This window comes from Taeniopygia guttata, chromosome 1 (genome assembly GCF_048771995.1).
Source record: "Taeniopygia guttata chromosome 1, bTaeGut7.mat, whole genome shotgun sequence".
Taxonomy (NCBI): domain Eukaryota; kingdom Metazoa; phylum Chordata; class Aves; order Passeriformes; family Estrildidae; genus Taeniopygia; species Taeniopygia guttata.
In genome coordinates, this window is record NC_133024.1 from 4,529,580 (window position 1) to 4,548,739 (window position 19,160).

The window sequence follows — 19,160 nt, forward strand, 5'->3', positions numbered from 1 at the left end:
AGCCTGTTCCACGTCAGCAACCAGGAGCCACCCTGTGTGTGATGTCAATGGCAGCACAGGGGAATTACCCTCACAAAGGGCTGAACGGTGTTCGATCTTCACACGAAGACCCTTGGCCATGTATTCATCCCAGATCACACTGACGAGGAGGCAGGGATCCCTGCTTTGTTACCGCAGGAAAACGCCTCCAGTGAATGCCCCAAAGTCCTCCTATATAAGCCAATCAGGAAATCCAATTCCAGCACCCAAAACTTGCTGGAAGAGCAGGGAAAGGTCTGCCATCACCCCAGCAGCTCAGAGTTCACCTGACAGAAAGTTTATTGCGCTTAGGAAATAATCCTCATAAATCTGTATCCTAAACCATGACTGCAAAGGGTAAGTGGGTATTGTGGACAGTGAACAGGGATTAATCTGAGGAACACTGTGAACTCAGCCTTGGGAGGGTCTCCAATGGGAATTTCACACCATCACCATCCCACTGGTGGGTTGCTGTCTCCAGGATCTGAGTGCTGGGACATGCTCTACAAGACAAGGATTTCCGCTTGGAAATGAACTCTGAGGCTCTTGAGCAGGATCCAGAAGGATTTCTGTGGGGCTGGACTAAGAACAGAACAGTGATGAGTGACCATCACATCTTCTGGCTAAGTTCTGAATTTTCACTTTGATTTCACACAATCCTTCCATTTGTACTCAAACAAACACAGTCCCACAGACTGTTAAATGCTTTTTTTTCTGAGTTCCAAGTGAGTTCTTTCAAGCTGAGACACTCTGCTACAAACAAAGAACTCTCTGTGGGCACCAGGCAGAGAAAGGGCCATTCACACGGATGGCAGTGGCTCCATGACAGACACAGAAATATCTCTGCAACAAAAAGAACAGTTGCCTCTGTGAAGTGAGGCCTGGATTGGAAGAGTACTCAGAGAGCTAAGCAGGGCACAGCTGGAGAAATAAGGTGGACTTACTCCTTTACAATGATTTATTCAGGATGGAAAAATTCTTTAGTGCCAACTTCAGTTATTTGCACCTATCTTTTACCTGTACTTAGGGTAACCAAGGAGCTGCCCTGGTACTTTTAATCAATTGTGTCAACTTTCAATCAATATGTGTCATGCAAGGAGGCTTTCCAAGGCAGAACTGAGAAGCAGGTACTTTGTAGAAAATGTTATTCCAGGTGATTCTGCCCCTCTCCCCGGGTAAGAAGGTGAGACCTCACCTGCAGTGCTGCCTCCAGCTCTGGAGTCCAACAACAGAAGGATCTAAAAATGCTGGAGTCCAGAGAAGATCACAGAGGTGCTTTAAGAGCTGAGCCCCTCTGCTCCAGAGACAGGCTGGGAGAGCTGGGAGTGATCAGTTCAAACCATTCTGTGATTCTATGATTCACACCATGGCATGTGTCAAACATTCTCCAGGCTCCAGTACAGACTATCTGCAGAGATCTGTTCCCAGTACTGCTGAGACAAGGACTTTTCCAGCCCTTCCACCCCACTGCCACCCTCTGTAACACTCCAGAGGCCCTTGCATTCTCCTGCAATGCCCTTGTCTGTGCAACCCGCTGCTCAAGCAGGTAAAGCCTGCTCCACTCTGCTCCTTCTGTGGGCATCTCTGCCCACAACAGTGGGATCCCAGAGGTCTTGCTGGAGACCTTCTGACCATCAGTGCCTGTGGCCAAGTGACTGCTGAGCAGGTGCTGCTTGGCCCAGGCAAGAGGCATGCAGTAAGCCATATGCCCTGGGACTATGCCAGGTTCTCTGTTCATGCAATGCCCACACATGCTGTGAACATGGAGGGGGGCTTCTATGTCAGAAAAATGGACCCCACTTGATGGGTGGGCAGTATTTTTATCTGAAGACTTCCCAGCCACCATATCCAGGTGACCTTGGGGACATTGCAGGAGGAGAGCTGTTGAAATTTCTGGAGGAGAAGGAATGCTGGGGACAGAGGACATCACATCTGGAGGAAGGCAGAATTACAGAGCAGCTTGGTGGTCTGATGCACTGTGCATGTGCAGGTATACACTAAGCAGATGCCAGCTCTGGAGAACAGCACAAGAGTCACAAATATCATCCCAGAATGAACAGCAGGAGGGTACATATAGAAACTGTTGGCACCACATTCCTATTCTGTTGGTCAAAAGCATCTTCTCATTCTACTCCACTAGTGCTGATAAGCTTTTTCCCCATGAAGACAGTTGAGCACTGAACAGGTTGCCCAGGTGAGCATACATGAGATGACAGTGAAGCAGGCTCCATGAGAAGAAGGGCCCTGTGATTTAACCAGGAGGACCAGTAACTGCATAAGCTAATTCCGACTAACTCTCACAAGAGCTGCATTGTCCTAGTGCCAACAGTACTTGAGTGTCCACCATTTCCTCTGGGTACCAGCATCTATCATCATCTATCCTGTGCCTTGTCCACAGAGCAGATCTGTTTCTGGTATAGCAGGGACCCTTCCATTCCACAAAGGGACATGAGGGATATGACAGAAGGCCTGAGTAAATACTGCAGGTGGGAAATGAAAAAATACTAAGCAGAGACCAGTGGGGGCATGTGGGGCACCCAGTCCAGCTATGGGGCTCCAGGGTGTGGAGTTGCTGGAGTGAGGACAGAGGAGGTCACAGAAGCTCTCCAAGGACTGAAGTCCCTCTGCTCTGGAGAGAGGCTGAGAGAGTGGGGGATATTCAGGGATATTCAGCCTGGAGAAGAAGGCTCCAGAGAGACCTCAGAGCACCTACCACTGCCTAAAGAGGCTCCAAGGGAGCTGGAGAGTGCTCCAAGACCTGGAGTGACAGGACAAGGGGGAGTGGCTTCCCATTGACAGGGGGCAGGGTTAGGTGGGATATTGGGAAGGAATTTTTCACTGTGAGGGTGCCAAGGCCCTGGCACAGGTTGCCCAGAGAAGCTGTGGTTTCCCCATCCCTGGAAGTGTTCAAGACCAGGTTGGATGCAGCTTGGCACAACCAGGTCTAGTGAAAGGAGTCTCTGCCCATGGCAGAGGGTTAGAACTGGATGATCTTTGAGGTTCCTTCCAACCCAAACCATTCCAAGATTCTATGATTCCCTGGCTGTTGAACTGCAGGAGGAAAGGGAAAACTTAATGACTAAGGTGAGAAGAACCAGTGAAAGCACATAGAAAAAAAACCACTGGGAATGAATGGGAACACAGAAACAAAAAAGTAAAGAGAAGAAAGCAAACAGCAAATCACACGAAATTGTGACAGTGACAGAGTGTGGCCTCTGTCTGAACCTGACAGGTTTGTAGGATGGGCTAAGTCAGAAGTGCTTCTGACCCATGAGCTGGGTGGAACTACAAAACTCACCTGCATCCAGCAGCAGTTTGACTGTCAGGTAGTCATCAGCCAGAACTGCATAGTGTAGAGCTGTGCAGCCCTTGAAGTTGGCTCGGATGTTGAGACGGTTGTTGAAGTCATCCTCCCGGGTGACAAGGACTGCAGGGGACAAAGAGTGAAAGCTCAGCTCACTGAGATAACTACAGAACTGCTCATCTGCATGTGCAGCAGCAGGACCCACCACCCCTCACCAAGCAGGAAGCTTCTTAAGGCTTTGTGACGTTTTCTGCGACCACCAGGACCCCAGAGGGGATTTCTGGTGGCCATTGCCCCCACTCCACTGAGCAGCAGTAGAGATAAGGACAACATAGTTCCCATGTATCCCAGTGACTGCCTAGACAGTGCCCAAGCATGGGAAGAGGTGGGTGGAGAATACCTGAGCAAAGACCTCAGCCTTTTCCCAACCATTTACTGTAGGTTAACAGGATGGCTTAACTTGGCAGGGACCTTAAAGCTCATCTGGTTCTACCCCACTGCCATAGGCAGGGACACCTTCCACTAGACCAGGCTGCTCCAAGCCCTGTGCAGCCTGGTCTTGAACACTTCCAGGGATGGGGCAGTCACAGCTTCTCTGGGCAACCTGTGCCAGGGCCTTGGCAACCTCACCGGGCAGAATGTCTTCCCAATATCTAATCTAAATAACGATTTTAGCAAACAGAAGGGAAGCTGTGACAGGAATGAATGCTGCCCCACTATGGCTTGATCTTCAAGCAAATTCCTGATTTTGGGATTTTGGGAGTCTCCAGCACATAAGTCCATGTGTCTCAGCAGGGCATGGCTCTGAAGGAAGGGTCTGCAGCACCCCTGCTGTCCTGTAGCTGGTCTAAGGATCAGGCTTTAGAAAACCTGGATTTTAAACTCTTTGCTTTAGTCATCAGCAAAAAAAAAAAAAAAAAAAAAAAAAAAAAAAAAGTGATTTTTTACAGGGGCAGATAATGACAGGACAAGTAGGAATGTCTTCAAACTGACAGTGGGCAGGTTGAGATTGAGTATTGGGAAGAAATTGTTCCCTGTGAGGGTGGTGAGACAATGGCACAGGTTGCCCAGGGGAAGACCCATAAATATCCTGTCCCACCATGGAACATGAGTGATGGTGGAATTGGCGTATGCTGTCTCCATTCAAATGAACACCATCCACCTGGTGGGCCAAATTCTGCTCCTGGAGGTGTGTCCAGCTCCTTGGTGAAAGGGTGTGTACCTAAAACTCATTAGTCCCAGATCCAGGGGAAGGGAGAGCTTCCAAGTGCTCTGAGCACCTTGTATTGTGCTATGGCAAAGCAAGCAGAGCTGGAAAGCGGATGGGCTGCAGGGACTTCATGGTCCCTCCTAAGAGCCATCAAAAGATTTCTAGGAGATTCAAGAAGTTCAGAAGAGAGAAACACTGTGATGAATACCTGATGCTGTCCGAGCCCAGCATCTCCACTAATGAACCACAGTCCCTCCAGGAAGATCAATTAATGCCCTGGCTCCCTTCCTTCCCTGGGTCCTTTCTCCAAGCACACAGGGTGAGTATGTATATTTATTTGTCGTCATTTCCTACCCAGGGAGGAGCAGGATAATGAACTGCGTGCGTCAGGGAAGATGAATCTGAGATACTAGGGAGCAGCGCAGTAAAGAGATTAAAGTGTTATTATTGTTGGTTTTTTTCCCCCATGGTCCGTTGTGACAGCTCGGCCGTCATCTGTAAAAAATGTCTCTGAGAAAGATAATCATCGGAAACTCAATAAAGCGTCAGGGGAAGCCTCATCCACCATCCATCACTGGGTGCCTGGAAATTTTCAGCTCTCTGTCTCCCTTCCTGCCATCCATATAAATGTCTGTAATATATTTTGTGCAGTGGTTGTGGAGCACACCCTCTCGATTTGGATGTTTTTATGAAAAAATATTTATACACGAAATATGTAAATGTCTAAAAAAAAAAGAAAAAACAAAGGCAGTTTCTCTCTCTCTTTTTAAAAACGCAACTGAATTTATTCTTTTTAATAAAACATGTCAACCAAAGAATTAATGCAACTTCTCATAGAGTGGCCTTATCTTTTCTTCACCCCAAAATATATAACATTAGAGAGGGATGAATGCAGACAAAAACAATTAACTTTCTTGGTTGATACACTTTATCTTAAATAAAGTCTATGTACATGCATTATGTATTGGCATTCTATTGCTCATTTTTTAATGTAGTTTCATACATTTTACATTCCCTGCTATAGGGATATGATCTATGCATAGTCTCTCTCCCATCAAGAAGTAGGTCTGCTGCACGGGTGGGTCACAGTGAGGGATGAGAGCAGGGAGCTTTTAAAAATACAGAATAATGCCCTGTCAAAGCTGTCACCTCACTGTTCCATCTTCTTAACTCAACCTGTGCTTTATGAAAGGTTCAAATATTACACCTTCATTAGGCTTCCACAGAGCTTTCGCCTCTTAGCATTGAGTCAAAGCACAGACAGGCCCATGGATAATGTCACTGTGCTTCAGCAGCACCCATGGTGTGGCTGCATGACCAGGGAAGGGACCCTGTGCTGGGGCCACATCTGGGGTCAATTCTGGGTCCCTCACTCCAAGGACATTGAGGCACTGGAGCATGTCCAGAGAAGGGCAACAGAGCTGTGGATGTCTGGTGAGGAGTGACTGAGGGAGCTGAGGAGGCTCAGCCTGGAGAAAAGGAGGCTCAGGAGGAACTTTCTCACTCTCCTCAACTCCCTGACAGGAGTCGAGCCAGGTGGGGGTCAGGCTGTTCTCTCAGGGAACAAGGGACAGGACAAGAGGAAATGTCCTCAAGCTGTGCCAGGGGAGGTTCAGGACGGATACTGGGAAAAATTTCTTGATGGGAAGGGTTGTTAAGCCCTGTCACCATCTGCCCATCCCTGGGCTTTAAAGGTCATGTGGATGTGGCACATGGAGATATGGTTTAGTGGTGGCCTCAGCAGTGCTGGGAAAATGGTTGGACTCTATGGTCTGGAAGGGTTTTTCCAACCAAAATAATTCCATGATTCTATTCTATGACTCAGGCTCTGCGAACCATGCTGTGCAGACTGAGGCTCTGGACAAAGTGTGACTTCCTCCCATTTTCTACCCAGAGCAGCTGGAACAAGGTTTAACTTTCAAACAAGTCAGAGAACACAAAAGCAGCCACTGTGGATACAGCTGTACCTGGGAATCCAAGTCCCAGTGGCTGGCTGGGCTTTGGCAGGGCAAGGGGGATTTCTGGGAAACATCCCATGGTCTGCCAGCTCAAAGGTGAGGGTGGCAGGCCAGCACAGTGCTTGGATAGAGAAAAGGCTTCTGGAATGGGGAAGGAAAGACAGGGACATTTTAGGGGGGGTTGAGTCCTATTATCATTCCTGCCAGCATGAGGAACAGAAGAATCTCTGAACATGCAGCTGGCTCCTCCAAAGAATAGCTGGGCATGTAGAATCCAAACATATCCTGATAATCATAAAACCAAGAAAATGTTACCACCATTTATTGTCATAAAAAGTGGAAACCATCTGGGAAATTTAAATAGGTCTGAATAAACAAAGCAGGTGTCTGAGAAACCTGGCCTAGTGGAAAGTATCCATGCCATGGCAGGGGGTTGGACTGGATGGGCTTTAAAGGTCTCTTCCCACCCAAACCAGCTCATGATTCTATGATTCTGAGTCTGCATCAACATCCCAGTGATGAGGATAACGAAGGGGTGAGCATGGAAACGGAGATCTGCCAAGAATATCTATAATGAGATGACATAACTGCAGAAAATGACCTTGGTTTTCAAGGAAAGTCATTTAGGGCTGAGAGCTGATACTGATGCTTGCCCAAACCCAACTGTAAGCACTGCAACCACTTGCATCATTCAGCTTTATTTCAATTGGCCAAGTCTGTCTTCATTTCACAGCTCCTGATAAGATCTGGATTAAGGCTGCTGGTGGAATACACTGCCCTGAACCCCTTCCCCTTCCCCACAGTGTAGCTGCATGTAAGTCAATGGAATGATATTCCTATCTATGACTTTGTATTTAGCTCTGGCTTTATAAAACCAGTTTATCTCTGGTAAATTGAAGGATTGCTTCTATATAATATCTACATAATGTTTCTTTCCTCTTCAGACACATATTCACCCAAGTACCATCAATTACTTTGCATTTAAATGGAGGAAGGTGAAACAAGCTTTAAAAAAACCCCATGAGGTCAGATCAGGAAACAAAATTTTGGGACCTGAAAAGCAAATGTCAGTAGCTGTACACAAACCATCTTACCTTCCAAGGAATGGAGGCCTTTTTCTTTGGCAATCTCATACACACTGCTGAAATCATCCCCAAGGTTTGGATCTGCATTAGCTGTGAGCAGAGCCTTTACCACACTGTCACAAAACAGAAGGAAAGTAAGGCAGAAGTAGTAGATGAGGAATTGAAGTCCTTCAGACACTGAGAAGTGCTCAAGAAAGCCCTCTTCAAATATTCCTGGGAATGTTAATATTCCTGGGAAGTTAAACCACGACTGTAACTAACATTTTATCAAATAGAGCTCCACCAGCACATGCTAAAATTAATGAGATGGGGAAGGCGTTGGAGGAAGGGGTGACACTGTAGAGATATGCAATCCTTCTGAGGAGACATGCACAGAACATGCTTCTGGCACAAGGCATATTCCTAGACACAGACCTTGGTTCCAATGCCACCCCCATTCCTGCAAAAAGGAAGATTATTGTAACAGTCTGCAGATTAAGGAAAGCAAAACTACATTGGTTTTGGGAGGCAATAGTATAGCACCTGCACCCCTGATACTAAAGGTGCCATCCTACCACAAGAAGTGCAAACAACTTCCACAGCAAGCAGTTCAGAGGAGGCTCTGAAGATAATCAGAGGGCTGGAGCACCTCTGCTTTAGAAGACAGGCTGAGAGAGTTGGGGGTGTTCAGCCTGGAGAAGAGAAGGCTTCAGGGAGACCTTAGAGTCCCTTAGGGCCTAAAGTGGCTCCAAAAGTCCTAGAGACTTTGGACTGGTCTGGAGTGACAGTACAACAGGATTGGCTTCCCACTGACAGAGCACAGACTGGATATCAAGAGGAAATTCTTGTCTGTGAGGGTGGTGATGCTCTGGCACAAGTTGCCCAGAGATGCTGCAGCTGTTCCATTGCTGAGAGTGTTCCAGGCCAGACTGAGGCTTGGAGCAAACTGATCTACTGGCAGGTGTCTCTGCCCATGGCAGAGGGTGGAATGACATGAGCTTTAAGACCCATTCAGCCCAAACAATCCTGTGATTCTATGACTTGAACTTTACAGCCCTTTTAGACACTGGAAGAGGCCCTAAGGTGTCCCTGAAGCCTCCCCTTCTCCAGGCTGAACAATCCCAGCTCTCCCAATCTGCCCCCAGAGCAGAGGCGCTCCAGACCTTGGATCATTTCCTTGGTGTATCCAAGCAGTTTCACTCCACTTCACCTTGTCACTCCAGCAGCTTCCCATACTTCTGAGGTTGGACCCCAAAGCCAGATGCAGCTGTGCAGGTGGGGTTTCATCGGAATGGAGCAGAAGGTCAGAAGTTTCTCCCTTGCCCTGCTGCCCATGGAGCTGGGGATCAGTCCAGGGCTGGATTTTGAGCTGCCAGCAAATGTTGCACATTATGAACATGCTGCAGTGGTACATGGGACGGACTGCCCAGGCCATTTAGGTGTGGAAGTCCTCACTCTCTGCTTTTGAATCCAAACAATCATCAGGCCAGAATTAAATTTCTCACTCCTTCTGAAAGCAGCTTGAAGCCAGGTAATTCTTAATTTTTTTTCCAGCATGCAGGCTTCCCATGACAACTAGACAGTAACTAATTTGTTAGCATTCATCACCAGTGACATGGCTCACAGGCTGAGAGCAATGTGCACCACAGCCTGACATGTACCTGCAGGCTGTGGCTTGTCAAGTCACATCTGGAATTTAACTTAAGCTCCTCTTCCATTTACCCAATAAATGCATTATCAGAATCAAAGGTGGTTATCTTATTATTTGAGCATGGTATAGCAGAGGCCAGCTCTCTACTAGCACTGGTGCACCCCTCACCATGTATTAAGTCACCTTTAGTGAGCACAGCACCAGGACTGGGAGCAGGATACAGAATCATGGAATTGTTTAAGTTGGAAAAGCCCTCTAAGACCATTGAGTCCAACTGTTTCCCCAACACTGTCAAGCTCACTGGTACCTGGAAAATATAATAGATCTTTCCAACAATGTTAAAGTGAATATAAAAGCAAATCTTTACTTGAAAGCTTTCAGGTACACAATGTGGTGAAAACTGCATGTGGTATAGTAATTCTACAGTTTTTATAAGGTTAGTTGATTAGTGTGCTTATCATATACTGTCCAATTAAAAGGTTAGTTGGTTAGGCAATAATTCCTGGGGTCTTGCTCCACTGGAAACAGTCCAGAGATTTCTTCTGCCCCACTTCTGTTATGTCTGGTCCAGATTTTGATTGGAAAAGAGAATGTCCTTGTAGCTGGTTCTCTTCTTGGAATAAGACTAAATGGTACTTAGGAATGTGTTTATAAGATTAGCTTAGTGCTCCTAAATATAGGGAGGAAAGATAGGAAAAATACTAGACGCTACAGTTATGTTTTAGCAATCTACAAAGCTACAAATATATAAAATAGATAAAAAGCTAAAAATCTTAGGCATCATTCCCCCCTAAACTACATCCCCATGTCAAACATCCAAATGTTTTTAAACCCTTCAGGAACGGGAACTCCACTACTCCCCAGGACAGTCTGTACCAGAGCTGGACAACCCTTTTGGGGAAGAAATTTCCCCAATATCCAACCTAAACTTCCTTTGGTGCAGCTTGAGGCTCTTGTCCTGTCACTGGGAGAAGAGACTGACCCCAACCTGGCTCCACTCTCCTTTCAGGTAACCCTTGTGAGCATACAGAGCTCATTTACATCTGTAATCCATTTATATCCATATTTTGACAATATTGTCTGTTATATAATATTTAGGTTGAGAGGTTCCTCAAACAGTAATTTCCATTTATGACCCTTCACCTGCTCAGTCATCAGAAACATGCTGCAATGCACAGGTTCTTGAATGGATCGAGCTGCACAGCCTTGATCATATGATAGCTGATGGCTTAGAACAGGCACTAAGGATGGGCATCACAAAAACCTGGAATGCTCTGGGTTAGATAGAGACCTTAAAGCTCATCTTATTTCAACCCCTTGCCATGGGCAGGAACACCTTGCACTGGACCTGGCTGCTCCAAGCTCCATCCAATTAAGCCTGGAACACTTCCAGGAGTGGGCAGTCACAGCTTCTCTGTACAACCTGTGCTGGGGCCTTGCCATACTCACAAGGATTAATTTCTTCCCAATATCCCATCTAACCCTGCCCTCTGTCAATGGGAAGCCACTCCCCCTCGTCCTGTCACTCCAGGCCCTTGTCCAAAGTCCCTCTCCAGGTCTCCTGGAGTCTCTTTAGGCACTGGCAGGGGGTCTGAGTTCTCCCTGGAGCCTGGAGCCTTCTCTTCTGAACAGCCCCACCTCTCTCAGCCTCTCTCCAGCCCCTGGAGCACCTCCATGCCCTCCTGTGTACTTGCTCCAACAGGTTGACATCTTTCTTGATGGTGAATCACCTTACCTACTTTCAGACATCAGCAGTGGAAGCCATAAAGCCCAGAGCAGCCTCTCATCACACATGTGCTTTCTACCAACAAATCTCTTCAATGAGCCTGACTTCTCTCAGTTCACTAAGTAGTTTTGATTTTGTTCGACGGGTCAGTGTGCGACCCACAATCTTCAGGACAGCTCCAGGGAGACAACTTCACTGTGTCATCCTCAGTGCACCCCTGCCCTGCCCCCAGGCTACACTATGATCTGAGAAGAGACAATGTGATGCCAGGGAAAAGATACTGATCCAAATATCTGCTCCACGTCTACACTATTTTGCCACGCTGCTCCTTAAGGCTGTATCAGTGAGGACATCCCATGTAGGAGTGCCACAACAAGCCTATAGAACCTTCTGGACTACCTTAGGACCATTGATAAGGGGCACAGGGCACAAAATGTATCCTGAAATTCCTTCAGCAGCTCTAGGAAGGGCTGCTCAGCATGCCTAGCTCCACTCTCACCTCTGCCTCAGAACCTGGACCTTTACCACTGCCCTCTATGGCTGCAGCAAAATGCAAGGCAAGGAAGTGATCTGGCTCCAACAAAAGCCCTGTGAGGCCGAGTGTGTGGCCTTGGACATCCAGGGCAGGTTATGTCCTGTTATTTTATGGGACTTGTATTGACAATTTCCATGCTACCAGAGATGGACATCTACCTACTGAAAAGAAAACATCACAGAATCATGGAATCATGGCTTTTAAAACTGTCCAGGGATGGGGACTTCACCACTGCACTCCATCAGATACTATCTCCATGTGCTCTCAGATACTGAGGAAGCCCTATCCTTTCCATCCACTGCCTGTATGTTCAGCATTCTTCTCTGGGAAGTGACCTTCTGTGAAAAGTTGAGGACCACAACTGCTAGATGCAAGGTGGTCTGAGAGTGGTGTAGTAGGTGATGGTGGCAAACTGCTCAGCTCTCCTGTCAATTACCCTCTGCACCATATTCCCTGTGGTAAGAATTATTTCCATAGCTCTTAGGATGGCTGGGAGGCTCAAGTTTAATAATAAACACTGATATCATCACTTCCTGGCAAAATCTGCTGTGCCAAAATACTGACACTAGTCTAATAACAACACATCACACATCCAGCCTTCCTTTCCAATCATCTTTCAATCGCATCTCCTGCTTTTGGGATGTCCCAACCCCTCCAGGACACTTGTCCATCAGCTAGACTCCTGGAATCACAGGCTGCCTACAAAAGCTGTGACTGCCCCATCTCTGGAAGTGTTCAAGGCCTGGTTGGATGGACCTTGGAGCAACCAGGTCTAGTAGAAGGTGTCCCTGCCCAAGGCAGGGAGATTGGAATGAGATGAGCTTTAAGGCCCTTCCAAACCCAAGCCACCCACGATGGGTGAGTTTCAAATGAGGGATTCTCTGGCCCATACACTTTTTTTGTTCTTCCTCTTGCTATGAGGCACTGGGGCAGAACAACACTCTACACCAGATCCTAGCAGGAGTGGGATGCTGCTGTCCAGCCGGGCTGTTCCAGCTTCCCTCCATAACTCACCTGTCCTCAACAGCCTCAACAAGCTGAGTTTTAATTTGCTGATCAAGTTTTGATTGGATTAGAGGCAGAGCCTATTCATCAGCATGAATATAAATCTAAATTGACCCTGGTGATGACTCAGAGGGCAATGCTGAGCTAGAGCTGGCTGGGCAGTTCAATCGATTGGGGAAAGTGCTTTCTGCTTGTAATGGCTGGACTAACATATTGTTCAATAAATAAATACATATATACAATACAGGGGGTGGGGAAATCAATGGTGAGATGGTGGGAGGTGCCTGGGGCTGCGTCAAGAGAGATGTTATGCCTGCAGCTGGGGTTGGTGAACCAAGAAGCCTGGTGATCCCCATGACCACGTGTTAGCAGCACAATGCAAATGCCTGGCCGGGTTTTGATATGCGTCTGCCCTGAGCTCGGGCAGGAGCCACATGTCCTGCCTGGACACAAAGAAGATCCTTTCGTGGTTATATCTTAACTCAGCACAGCAGGAGGGCTGGGAGGAACTGTTGCTCAGATAAAGCTAAATGTGGATGTGTGCCTTCCCAGGACCATGTTTACATCTACCTATGGCACAGAAAGCCAGGCAGCCGCAGCAATACCTTGTGCTATGATGTGCTATTATTAACCCAGATGAAAACTCCTCAAAAAGGGATAAAAAGGAACTATGGGATCCAAAAAAAAGGGGAAAAAAAATCTTGAAGGGTGGTAATTGTTGCATTCTTCAGTTTTCTTTAAGAGTGTGACATGGGTGAATCATCTTTCAGAGGCATGGTGAAGGCACAGAAACCCTTCTCCCTGAGTGGAGCAGTAAGAAAATGTGAAGAGAAGCCATTTCTGTGGCTTGGAGAGGTGCAGGATCCTGCTAAACTGACAGCATCACATTGTGCCTGAATTGCAAGACATCAGATGGTGTCCATCCCGGAAAACAGGGATGCTCATGCCGCGGGGTCTGAGATGTGTGGTGTGAGTAACAGCTGCAGGAACAGCCAAGTGGTCACTGTTCATCAAAAACACCCAAAAAGCAAGTGGTTGAAAGTCAATGTCCCAGTTTCTAGGATCAGGACCTCCAAACATTTTCTCATCACAGCTGAAACCCACACCCAACTCCTCAGCTCTCTGGCAGGTGACACACTGGGGGGCCCTATCTTCTTACAAAGGTACTCAGATATTTCTCTAGCTCCACTGCAGACAGGTCTGAATGACTTGCCTAAAGTGAAAGGAGTGAAAAAAACCCCATGGAACAGATGTATGTACCTAATATAGATAACAAGACTGCACCAGTTCATCATGTCACTGCCTGTAGACAGGGAACAGCTCCAGATCAGTCACCCTTCACCAATCTCAGAACAAACCCACTAGAATATCACAATGCATAAGGAATTGTCATTACCAATATAAAACAGCCACACAGCATCTTCAATGCACACGTGGATGGGGCACAGCTCCCAGCAATGTACACAGAGGTGAGGAAATTCCTGACTCCTCTCCTAAGGAGGGTTGGAGGAAGGTGAGGGATGGGACAAGGCCACACTGGGCCACGGCCTGCTGGTTCTGCATCCATGGGAGAACCTTTGACCCACAGCTCCTTTGATCTGCACAGAAAGGTAGAGAAGGAAAAGGAGAGCCAAGGCTCAGGGAGGAGTCACTTGACATTGGTCATTCCCAGAAGAAAGGTGTTGAGAAGCAAAGGTGAAGAAATGCAAAGAGATCCAGACCTGAAGAGGAAAGCAGAAGAAGAAAGGGTGTGCAGGAAGTAAAAGTTGCTAAAAGAAAATGAAGATGAGTAGATGATGTGGGGAGGAGTCAAGAGGAATTTGGAGGCTAAAGCCCTCAATGAAACAGGAAGACAAAGCTCAACACGTCCTGACATGCCCTGTCAGAAACCCATGCCCTGGGCAGATCCCACAGTTCTGACCCTCTGCTCCTCTCAGGTGAGACCCCACATGCAGTGCTGCCTCCATCTCTGGGCCACTCAAAGTCAGAAGGATGTGAAGCTGCTGGAGTGAGTCCAAATGATGCTCTGAGGGTTGGAGACTTCTGTCCAATTAAAACATGGGCATTGCTGCTACTGTGAAAGCCTTTATGGAGCCTTGCACAGGCTTGAACTGGATTCTGAGAAAGGAATCCCCGTGAGTGCACTGAGGTGCTCCTCCCCACTACCTGAGCCATGCAGGAAACTTTGGAAGCCCTAAAATCACAGAGCCACAGAACTATTTAGGTTGGAAAACCCCTTTGAGATCACTGAGTCCAACTGTTCCTCCAGCACTACCAAGGCCACCATCAAACTTTGTCCCCAGGTACCACTTCCATATGACTTTTAAATCCCTCCAGGGATGGTGACCCCACCACTGCACTGGGCAGTCTCTTCCAGGGCTTGACAATATTTTCAAGCTTCGAATTTTCCCTAATAGTCAACCTCAAGCTGCCATGGCACATTTTGAGGCTGTTTCCTTTTTTCTCTGTCCCTTGTTACATGGAAGAAGAGAGTGACCTCCATCTAGCTCCACCCACCTGTCAGGGAGGTTTACAGAGTGAGAAGGTCACTCCTGAGCCCCTCTTTCTCCAGGCTGAGGCCCCCAGCTCCCTCAGCCACTCCTCATCAGAGGTATGTTCATGCTTCAGCCCCTCCTTCAGAATTGCTGCCCAGGGGTTGTGCCAATACAGTTGAATGGTTGCAGAAGCAGGTTTCAGTGTTTCTTAGAACTACTCAAACTTATCCCACTGGGACTCAGACTTTCCATGCTGCTCTGTGCCTTAGTTTCCCCTACCACACAAGTAGTTCTCTGCCTCAGAGGAGGCTAAGATGACTTGATATTCCACTGTCACTTTATTTCTGTGGAAATGATAAAAACCGGAGTAGCTGATAACCAGATATAGAAAAGGTCACTAGTCTACAGAATACAGACATACAGCTAAAGTCCTACCTGCTTTGGGGTTTCATTTATGATAGCTTTATTCTTTATATTAACAAATACACAAATCCCACAAAGCTCTGAGTATGCATTTAATTAAAACTTAAATACTAAAAATATGACAGTGCTATGGTAATTCCTGCAGCAATGGGAATTACAGCATAAAACCTTCCTTTGCTGTTACAACATGTAACAGCACATGTATCATCATGGAGCCAAAGAATTTGGATGTTGACTTTGTCTCATGTTAAAAAGAAACCCTAAATAATTGTCTTCACTAGATCCACTATTTTATCTTCCCTCCTAGGCAGACACCAATCTCCTCCTGGAGACCTCTCCAAGGGAATATTGCAGAATGCTTCTTAATGCCTTCCCACACTTCCCACATTTTGGATACAAGACATTTCTAAGAGGAAGAAGATGATAATTGCTTTGCTGTAAAAAGAAAAGATGGACCCCAAACTTGCCTTCCAGCACACTGGATTTCATCTTGTAGCTGATGGCAACTGACAGAAATCATTAAAGCAGTGCCTCTAGAATTAAATTAAACAGATGGACTGGGGCTGTCTAATTGGAAGAGTGAGGGCTGTGGAAATCGGGAAACATGACAAAGCTAAAGGACAGGTCACTGAAATCTCCAGCGCACAGTGGAGACTGAAAACATCGTTCTCTGAAAAACACCTTTAGAAAGGTGTTGAGGATAAAGGTTTCCTTTTTATTAGATGAAAACAATCATCTCAGTTCCCAGCACCCCAGCCCTTCAAAACCTTGCCGAGGAACCTGTGGAGGTATCAGCCATAAAAAAGGAAGTGGTGAGAGAACCAGTAAGTTACACATTGGAATGACCTTGATCTTTTTGCAGGCAAATAGTATTTGTAGGTCCTGTTCAGCTGGCTGCACCTCAGCCATCTCTGAGCCAGGGACAGCCCAGCTCACCTCTCCAGAGGCTGCTGGCCTGAGAGGCGTAGGACCAAAAGTCGTAACAACTTCAAATCCGTCACATCAGGTGGATTGCACAGGCAATTGGACAAGGGAGATGTCTTCACACTGCCAGAGGACAGGGTTAGACACAGGGAAGCAATTCTACCTTGGGAGAGTGGTGAGGCTCAGGCACAGGTTGACCAGAGAAGCTGTGGTAGCCCCATCCCTGAAAGCATTCAAGACCAGGCTGGACTGGGCTTGGAGCAACCTGGTCTAGTGGAAGGTGCTCCTGCTCACAGCAGAAGGGTGGAAGTGGATGATCATCAAGGTCCCTTCCAACCTGTGATTCTGATTCTAAGATCAGTTGCTGTGCCTGAAGAAAGCAGATTTGGAGCATAATCTTTTATAGAGGGACCACACTCTATAAACAAAACCATCCTGCATCCTTGTGCCTCTGACTCTTCCCTTCCCCATTACACCCCAGCCACAACATCTAGTTTCAGTTACACAGTCCACCCTGTGAACTAGGTCCATTAGAAAACCATCTGTAAGGAATTTCAAGCTCTCTGTGGGTCATGTTCCAGCTCAATGCATTTCCCACTCTGCACTGTGGACATTACAAGTCTAGAAACAGGACCAAGGGCCAAAACCTTGTCTGGCACAATGACAGAGCTGTTACATACGGAGTAAGTCTGGCTTGCCTCCAGAAAGGATAGAATCAGAATCACAAAGGTGGGAAAAGACCTTTAAGTTCACCAAGTCCAACAGTATCTAATTACTCTTCTGCTATCTGGAGAAAAGTTATACTGAGCTTCAGGTATTCAAGGTCTTCTTAATTATCACTTTAAGTCAGTATTCATCTAAAATGTGGGAAAAATAAACAGAATTTGCCCAACACCGCCAAACCCTTTTTCTTTTGGCCAGGTACACAACAAAGACAGACGTGGTGATGACTGTGCCCTTTCAGAAGGGACCAGTCTGGAGTCCACACACTTTTTACTGTCAAGATGTTTTCATTAGCATTTCCACTTGATTTTAGGCCTGATTTTAGGTAATTATTGTCCCATGAACAGCCTTTCTCCCTGTCTCCCCTTAGACTTTGCAACTCGGGAAGTCCCGTTCTGCTTCACCAGTCACTCGGAATGGTCAACAGTCGTCACACTCTGCTGCTGACCATTGTCCACTGGGAAAGGTGGGAGGCTCCCAAGTCCATCCCTTCATGGACAGGCAAATAACAGAGCCTGTTGCTGCTCGGACATCAAAGTTAAACAAATATTCACAAGCCCCCACCTCTGGGCCTGTTTTAAGGAGCTCCCTGAGGAGGTCACGACTTTCAGCTTGTCATAGCACACATCAAAGTTTGCACCACACACGAACTCAGCACATGGATTGGGATAGTGTCACCCGAGAGCGGATATTCAGCCTTTGTGCACTGCTTTAATCCTGTGTTTTCCCAAGTAATTAAGCTTTTTTGCTTATGAACTTGTGACTAAGTAAAGCATCCCTGAGAGGTTGTAACATCAAAGCTCATTCTCCCGTCTGTCCCACATTTTCCGAAATTGGATTTCTTTTTCTCCTTTTTTTCCTTAAATAAAAAAAGCTAATTGAATTTAGTTGTAGACTGAATATATTTAGGAGTGTCTTTAAAAGGTTACAAGAAGCCAGAGTGATCATCATGGGAACTGTGGAGCAAGGGCACAGCATTCAGCCCCAGTGACAGCCTCACCACTGAAAAGGGATGGGACAGCTCTTACAGGAGTGACTTTGGCTGGTGGCGTACCCACCACAATGACATCCCACAGGTATGGGCTCATCCATGGCCAAAACCTGAGAGCTGCTGTGGATGGCACCATCAATTCAGCTGTCACATCTGTGGGACTGAGGAGCAGCCTGCCCTGATCTGTCACACCACATACTGGGCATAAGGAGAGTGACAGCTCCCTTGGGTTAAGCTTCACAACACATCCCAAACTTTATGGAAATCCTCTACAGAGCTTAGTGTGCCTTTAGGAAAAGGTTGAAGTGAGTCATCACGATGTGAGATGCACATACCTGGAGTTCCTGCTGATGGCTGCCACCATGAGAGCCGTCCAGCCAAGCTTGTGCCTTGTGTTCACATCTGCACCTTCTTCCAACAACCTGGAAAGAGGAGAGATATGGTCAGGAAATAGATATAAAGAGAGCACCTCAAGCATCCTGGAGCTAATGAGGGAAAGTGGAATGTTTTACTGTGCAGGCACCTGCTCCAGCACAGCCCAGAAGACCCGACATGAAGTTGATTCAATACCGTTCTCAAAGGTGACCCAACTTAAACAAACATACAGGTGATGGCAGTCTCACTCATTTCAAAGGGTGCAATGCCAACATCTTGCTTTCTGTATTGTTCATTGGTTTATTTATTTATTCTGTTCAGTCTAATTTCTGAAGGACCAATCAGTACCTGACAAACCCAAATTCCAATGACATTTGAATCTTTTGGCTGCAAAGCACTATTAGGCAGCTCAGTGAACCTCCAAAGCCCATGCCACCTGCAGATACTTCGCAGTTTTCTTGTACAGCATAAGAACAAATAGGACAACACCCAAAAATACTAGGAACCAAACCATCCTCATGTCTCCAAAATTTTCTTAGCTTTTGCAAGATAATGGCAAGGGACAGGTTTTTGCAGCAGGTACTTTAGCTCAACCTAAAACATGTGCTGAGCCCAGACAGTATGAAATGATAGTTCTCCCTGCACACCACAAGGAAGAAAGGAAGTTTAGAATTGAGACACAAATTTTACAGTGCTCAAGTTAAATGAGATAAACTCTAAACCCTGCATGTTCAAGTCATAGAATCACAGAAGGGTTT

General features: G+C 46.7%; 1 protein-coding gene across 3 annotated transcripts in view; it reads right to left on the minus strand.

Annotated features, from left to right (window-relative positions):
* CLPB (ClpB family mitochondrial disaggregase) overlaps window positions 1-19,160 on the minus strand; it is a 70,480-nt gene that overhangs the window by 36,491 nt on the left and 14,829 nt on the right. For all 3 annotated transcript variants that reach the window (XM_041720445.2, XM_072919512.1, XM_041720430.2), the window contains exons 3-5: window positions 18,363-18,449; window positions 7,585-7,688; window positions 3,317-3,445 (exon numbers count right to left, since the gene is read on the minus strand). In XM_041720445.2, the coding sequence (XP_041576379.2) occupies window positions 3,317-3,445; window positions 7,585-7,688; window positions 18,363-18,449 (320 nt within the window). The remainder of the gene's footprint in view (window positions 1-3,316; window positions 3,446-7,584; window positions 7,689-18,362; window positions 18,450-19,160) is intronic.